We start from the raw sequence: 6,699 nt of genomic DNA, 5'->3' as shown, positions 1-6,699 counted from the left end.
AAAGAAAACGCGTTTTTTCGCGTAAAAATTTTTTTTTTCAAAATTTTTTTTGATCGAAAAGTTAAGGAAGACCGGGGAAAACCAAAACGTCGAAAAAACCCCGGAAAAAACCGTTTAAAAAGCCGAAAACGCGTGCGGAAAAATTAAAAAAAAAACAAAATCTGAAGGGAGCGTCCAGAGCGCAACACGTGGCGAATGGCTGAGAGCGCGCCAAGTGGCGCTGATCGTTGCGAGGCTCCCGAAGGAGCGTTCGTCCCAATCACCTCCGTGGCGTGCGTGTGCGGGTGGGTGTAGCCGTGTAGTGCAGCAGGCCCGCCTTCCTTCCTTCCACCGCGTCGCGCTGGCCCGACCCGGCCCAAAGCCTGCCCGCGTCGACCGTTCCGCTTCCCACGTGGCTGAGCCGATGAGCCCAGTTGCAAATGTTCAGGAGGATGCGATGCAGGTTTCAGAAAAACTTCACCCCAACAGCAAAATCACAGCAGCACAAAACATTTTCAACAAAATAATTTTTTGCATTCTAATAATCTTACGGTAGTGCAGTACATTCTCCACGAAAATTGTGTTCAGGGAAAACAAAAGACCATACTACAAAACATGCTCCAGGTTCATATGATTTTGTTTCTAGTCCTCCTAGATAACTGAAGATGGAGCCCGATTCGGCTCTCACCGTTTGCAGCAGCATGCCCCAGAGCTCCTTAACGTTCAGCGTTTCTTGTTGATGAGGTACACGAGATCACCCAGGTGCTGCACTTCCAGGCCTGCCTTCTCACATCCATCGAAGAAAATCGACTGGTCTTTCCCAATCCTTCTACGCCAGCTCATCAGGAACATGGGGTGCCTGGCAGCCACTTGTGTTCCTGCCAGTGGGATCATGGGAACATTCACTCAGCACATTCTTGCATTGCTGTTGTACTACCGGTTACGGAATGGAATGTTCGAGAAGTACCTGCTTTGGTCGTGATGTTTGTGCATACACTTTTTTGGCTGTTAAGATCGGATTCTTCCAGAAGAAAGGACAGCGTCGTTATCAGGTTCGGGTACTGTTTCACATCTACAAAGCCACATGGTATAACATATCAGAGAATTGCAATTGCAGTGAGGTATGATTGGCAGAAAATAATATGTGGATTTACATAATAGAATGTCACTGGCGATGACAATGTTCCAATCGGGTTGGAGAATCGGAAATGGATCTCCCCACGTGTCTGGATTATGAAAAATATCAAATAGTTAGTTCTCCCCTTCTGGGTGGTGCATATCCGATGCACCTAAAGTGTATACATTTACTATACATTGTATAAGCACATGGTTTTTCTCACGTCGGATATGAGGTAACACATCTAACTTATTGACTCTGCAGTTGTGAGCTATGTTTTCTTCAATATCCTTGTCATCATAATCAGAAGTCGTGATATCCACTCCAAATGTTTTTCGCAGGAAAATGGCTAAAGCTCCTGTTCCACTAAGACAGACTAAATCATTTATTATACTAAATAAAAACAATGAGTCTTCAGAAGAGATGGTATCACACACTTCAACAATGTACTACAAATATAATCATTCATGTCTTAAATGGTAAGCACACTATTCTTGACCGGAAGTAGATAGACCAATAGACAGCTTGCTTCATACTGCTAAGTCTCAGCACTGTGATATAAGAACAGTAAACAATTTCAGACCATACAATGGGAAAGCCTTTACTTCCAAACAAGTTGAGATAGACCAGTGATGAAACCCAGCAGGACCCACACACCCACAAAAACAAGTTGAGATATAATTTACAATATATCAATTTAGTAATTACTCTTCAGAGTCAAACAATATAAGCATAGCAAAATAGCCTTTTGGTCATCAATTATAAATATAGCAAGCACTACATAACTCCGTTTTTTCTAAATAAAGGAAAAGGTACATTTTTAAAGAGTGAAACATAGCTTTCATACCTTCCTAGTTCCAGGATCCGTTGACCATCCAGAATTGATGGATTCTTAACCAGCCAGTCAGCAAAGAAAAATGTCCCAGGCCATAGCAAATTGGCATTTAGCTGATGAGATGAGAATTCTCTGATGCTCAAGTCCTACACATAAAAAAGAATCATAAAGGTGAGCAAATGATCGATTAGTAATATGAGAGGCATCGTTTAATGTGAGCTTCTGGCTTCACTTAGATAACTTTGCTTGCAATAATTAAAAATTCTACAATATTTGGTTGGACAAGCATAGTTTGCTTCCAGTCAACAACAAACATTTATGCATCATTAACACAATCACTAATGCTCGTGTGAAGCGTTTTTGTACATTATAAAACAAGGTAGACTAGTGCCCCCTCTCACAATACATATTTTGGAGTCTGGATTCCTAAGGTTTGGCCATTAGTATAGACAAATTTTCAAGCATCTATAACACCAAACCGATAACACTAGCCCAATGAAATGCACTCTGCTTATATGTGCCTATTTTATTCGACGAAGCATATATTTCAAGAAAAATGATGTCAAACTGTACACTGGAAGACCATATCAAAGTCCAAGACGACATTTATAGTGACATAATGTGACATTCAGACATTCAGATCCATTATTATCTACAAACATATGGACCAATAAATATACTACTTTGTGCTACACGAATTGCAACCGGCGGAAAATGCAAAGGTTGACAATCATCTTTAGAAGAAGAATAAACTAAATCCCTCGATATTGTTAACCCTTTTATCACCGAGACGCTACAACTGGTCATGCTAAATTAGATTGATCAGCTACAGTTTCAGATGGTAGACTCGCGTGCACTCTCCCAAAGCATAATGGTCAAGCATCTACCTAAAAGAAATATTTCAGGTCTATTCATGAGGTTCAGCGTGCTTCCAGGGTTTCGAGCTCCACCATGGACACTGGACAGCAAACATAAGGTTTCTGTCCGATCTGCTTGTTCGCAGAGTGATTAGGACAGTAGCGAAATTAACTAGGATTCAGAGTTAGGTCGGTAATTTTACCACGCCGGGGAACTTGTGGATCCTCTCCTCGTACTCTAGCGCCGGCTGCTGGCTCTCCCCCTCGGCGCCCACCTGCGCCTCGTCTTCAATCGCCGGAAAGGGGGGAGCAGGAAAGGGGTTCGTCAGCTAGGAGCACAAGGTGGGCGGCGGAATGGACGGGAACGCGAACGGGGGCTGGGTTTAATTTACCTCGTGTGCCGCCGCCGTCGTCGTCGCTGTCGTCGTCGGCGTGGAAGAGGGAGGCGGCGGAGAAGAAGGCCGTCTCCATGGTGGACTCTGTGTTTCGGCAGCTCACTCGGTCGGCCGGGTCCTGCTGCTTTGGTCGGATGAGGGCTGGGCTGGGCTGGATAACACCGCAAGTCTACATGGGCTTTCGAGGGTTCGCGCTGGGCTGGATTGCAAGTAGTGTAAATTGTCTAAAAAAAAATGCAAGTAGTATAAAATATAACCATATTCTCTGGAATTGCGAGAGGAGAAGAAAGTGCAGCATGCATTTATTAATGACAATCCATCTGTAAAGAAATATAATACTAGTGTTTATATCACTAGAGTACTATTTTGGTGCTAATCCCAAAGGTTACAAACCCTACACTCTTGTCCCAATTTCGACCTATAGTTTATATAATGTTTTTTACAAAACAGCGTCGAAGGTTCTTGCAAATTGATTGAAGGTGATCTTACCTGACATTATATCTGAGGAGCAGTCAGCATTTTTCCGAGGAGACTTATAACGGACAATATAATTTCAGCCTATGAGTGCCTTATTTTATGAAGAAAATTCGGTCAAAGAACAACAGCTATGCATCCCTTAAGCTGGACATCATGAAAGCTTATGACAGGGTCGAGTGGAGTTATCTGAAGGCCATTATGGAGAAGCTAGGATTTGCTACACCCTGGATCACAACTATCATGCATTTGGTGAGCTCGGTCTCCGTCTCGGTCCTCTTTAACGGTAACAAATTGGAGGAATTTAAGCCGTCACAGGGTAGAGGGAGATCCAATCTCTCCGTACATTTTTCTGATTGCAGCGAAGGGCCTTTGGTGCCTCTTGAAATCTCAAATTCGGTCATCCCAACTTAGCGGAATCAAGGTAGCTGCATCAGCTCCGTCAGTGAACCACCTGTTATTCAGGGCGAGTTTTAATGTAGTAGACGATTTATCAAACCTACTAGAGACTTACTGTTCGGCGTCGGGACAAAGAATAAATAGAGAGAAGCTATCTATATTTTTCGGCAAGGAGTGCCCTTAGATTGTTCGTGATGTGGTAAAGGGGTGCGTGCATGTCCCTAATGAGTCTCTCACAGATAGGTACCTTGGTTTGACAACTGACGATGGGCGAATTGTTTGTGATGCGGTAAAGGGGTGCGTGCATGTCCCCAGGCAGGGGAAGGATGTATTGATCAAATCAGTGGCCCAGGCCACCCCTATTTATTCATGGCATGTTTCAAACTGCCGACAGGACTGTGTGAGCAAATGAACTCAATTATACAGAAATTTTGGTGGGGATGCAAAGAGGGGAAGCGGAAACCGTCATGGGTCTCATGGGAGATTATGACAAAGCCCAATATCTAAGTGGGTTGGGTTTCAAAGACCTCAAGCTTTTTAACCTAGTTCTGCTTGCTAGGTGATAACCCACAAGTATAGGGGATCAGTTGTAGCCTCTTTCGATAAGTAAGAGCGTCGAACCTAACGAGGAGCTAAAGGTAGAACAAATATTCCCTCAAGTTCTATCGACCACCGATACAACTCTACGCACGCTTAACGTTCGTTTTACCTAGAACAAGTATGAAACTAGAAGTACTTTGTAGGTGTTGTTGGATAGGTTTGCAAGATAATAAAGAGCACGTAATAAAAAGTAGGGGCTGTTTAGATAAAGAAACAACTAAGTTAGTTTTAGTAGAGAGCTTTTTGTCACAAGAGAGTTATTTGTCCCTAGGCAATCGATAACTAGACAGGTCATCATTATTGCAGTTTTATATGAGGGAGAGGCATAAGCTAACATACTTTCTCTTCTTGGATCATATGCACTTATGATTGGAACTCTAGCAAGCATCCGCAAACAACCTACTTACTCGGGTCTGTGCTTCTGTCACTCACGCCACCCACCATAAGCAAATCATGAACATATTGCAAACCCTACAGTGGGGATCCCCCACGCTTGCACGACACGGAGAGCACCATAGGACATCACCAATAATAAAACATGCAACTCAAACCAATCACGATCATCAATGAACCCATAGGACAAAACGGATCTACTCAAACATCATAGGATAGCCATACATCATTGAGAAATAATATATAGCGTTGAGCACCATGTTTAAGTAGAGATTACAGCGGGTAAAAGAGGGGTTACACCGCTGCATAGAGGGGGAGAGAGTTGGTGATGACGACGGTGAAGTTGTTGGTGTAGATTGCGGTGACGATGATGGCCCCGGCGGTGTTCCGGCGCCACCGGGAGAGAGGGGGAGAGAGCCCCCCTTCTTCTTCTTCTTCCTTGACTTTCCCCTTAGATGGGAGAAGGGTTTCCCCTCTGGTCCTTGGCTTCCATGGCGGCGGAGGGGCGGGAGCCCCTCCGAGATTGGATCTCTCTCTGTTTCCTTCTGTTTCTGCGCTCCCTGATTCTGCCCTTTCACCGTTTCTTAAATTCCCGGAAATCCGTAACTCCGATTGGGCTGAAATTTTGACACGATTTTTATCCGGATATTGGCTTTCTTGCGGTGAAAGAAGGGCACCAACCACCTTACGGAGTGGCCACGAGGGCCCAGGGCGCGCCCCTCACCCTCATGGGCCCCTCGGGCATCGTTTCACGTTGATTCCACTTCCCAAAATTCACATATATTCCAAAAAAATCCTCGTAAGTTTTTATCCCGTTTGGACTCCGTTTGATATGGGTTTTCCGCGAAACAAAAAACATGCAACAAATAGGAACTGGCACTGGGCACTGGATCAATATGTTAGTCCCAAAAATAGTATAAAAAGTTGCCAAAAGTATGTAAAAGTTGTACAATATTGGCATGGAACAATAAAAAATTATAGATACGACGGAGACGTATCAGCATCCCCAAGCTTAATTCCTACTCGTCCTCGAGTAGGTAAATGATAGAAAAGATAATTTTTGATGTGGAATGCTACCTAGCATAATCTTGATCATGTAATCTAATCATGGCATGAATATTAAGACACGAGTGATTCAAAGCAATAGTCTATCATTTGACATTAAGACAACAATACTTCAAGCATACTAATAAAGTGATCATGTCTTTTCAAAATAACGTGGCCAAAGAAAGTTATCCCTACAAAATCATATAGTCTGGCTATGCTCCATCTTCACCACACAAAATATTTAAATCATGCACAACCCCGATGACAAGCCAAGCAATTGTTTCATACTTTTGATGTTCTCAAACCTTTTCAACTTTCATGTAATACATGAGCGTGAGCCATGGATATAGCACTATAGGTGGAATAGAATATGATGGTGGAGGTTGTGTGGAGAAGACCAAAAGGGAGAAAGTCTCACATCAACTAGGCAAATTAATGGGCTATGGAGATGCCCATCAATCGACAGCGATGCAAGTGAGTAGGGATTGCCATGCAACGGATGCACTAGAGCTATAAGTATATGAAAGCTCAAACTGACTTGCTTGCTCATGAAGACCTCAGGCATTTGAGGAAGCCCATCATCGGAATATACAAGCCAAGTTC

The 6,699-nt window shown here is 43.4% G+C and overlaps 1 protein-coding gene across 1 annotated transcript; it reads right to left on the bottom strand.

Moving 5' to 3' along the window:
• Positions 1-491: 491 nt before the first annotated feature.
• LOC123126048 (methyltransferase-like protein 23) lies at positions 492-3,306 on the bottom strand. The gene is made up of 7 exons (XM_044546462.1): positions 3,181-3,306; positions 2,992-3,074; positions 1,944-2,077; positions 1,320-1,462; positions 1,134-1,205; positions 947-1,051; positions 492-857 (listed from the first exon to the last, which is right to left on the bottom strand). Exons 1-7 carry the CDS (start codon positions 3,257-3,259, stop codon positions 703-705), a joined length of 771 nt encoding a protein of 256 aa, XP_044402397.1. The 5' UTR covers positions 3,260-3,306; the 3' UTR covers positions 492-702.
• Positions 3,307-6,699: the final 3,393 nt, after the last annotated feature.

Source organism: Triticum aestivum, chromosome 5D, assembly GCF_018294505.1.
Source record: "Triticum aestivum cultivar Chinese Spring chromosome 5D, IWGSC CS RefSeq v2.1, whole genome shotgun sequence".
In the NCBI taxonomy this organism is placed as follows: Eukaryota; Viridiplantae; Streptophyta; class Magnoliopsida; order Poales; family Poaceae; genus Triticum; species Triticum aestivum.
The sequence above is the reverse complement of the archived record's forward strand: the minus strand, read 5'-3'. Positions and strand labels throughout refer to the sequence as shown.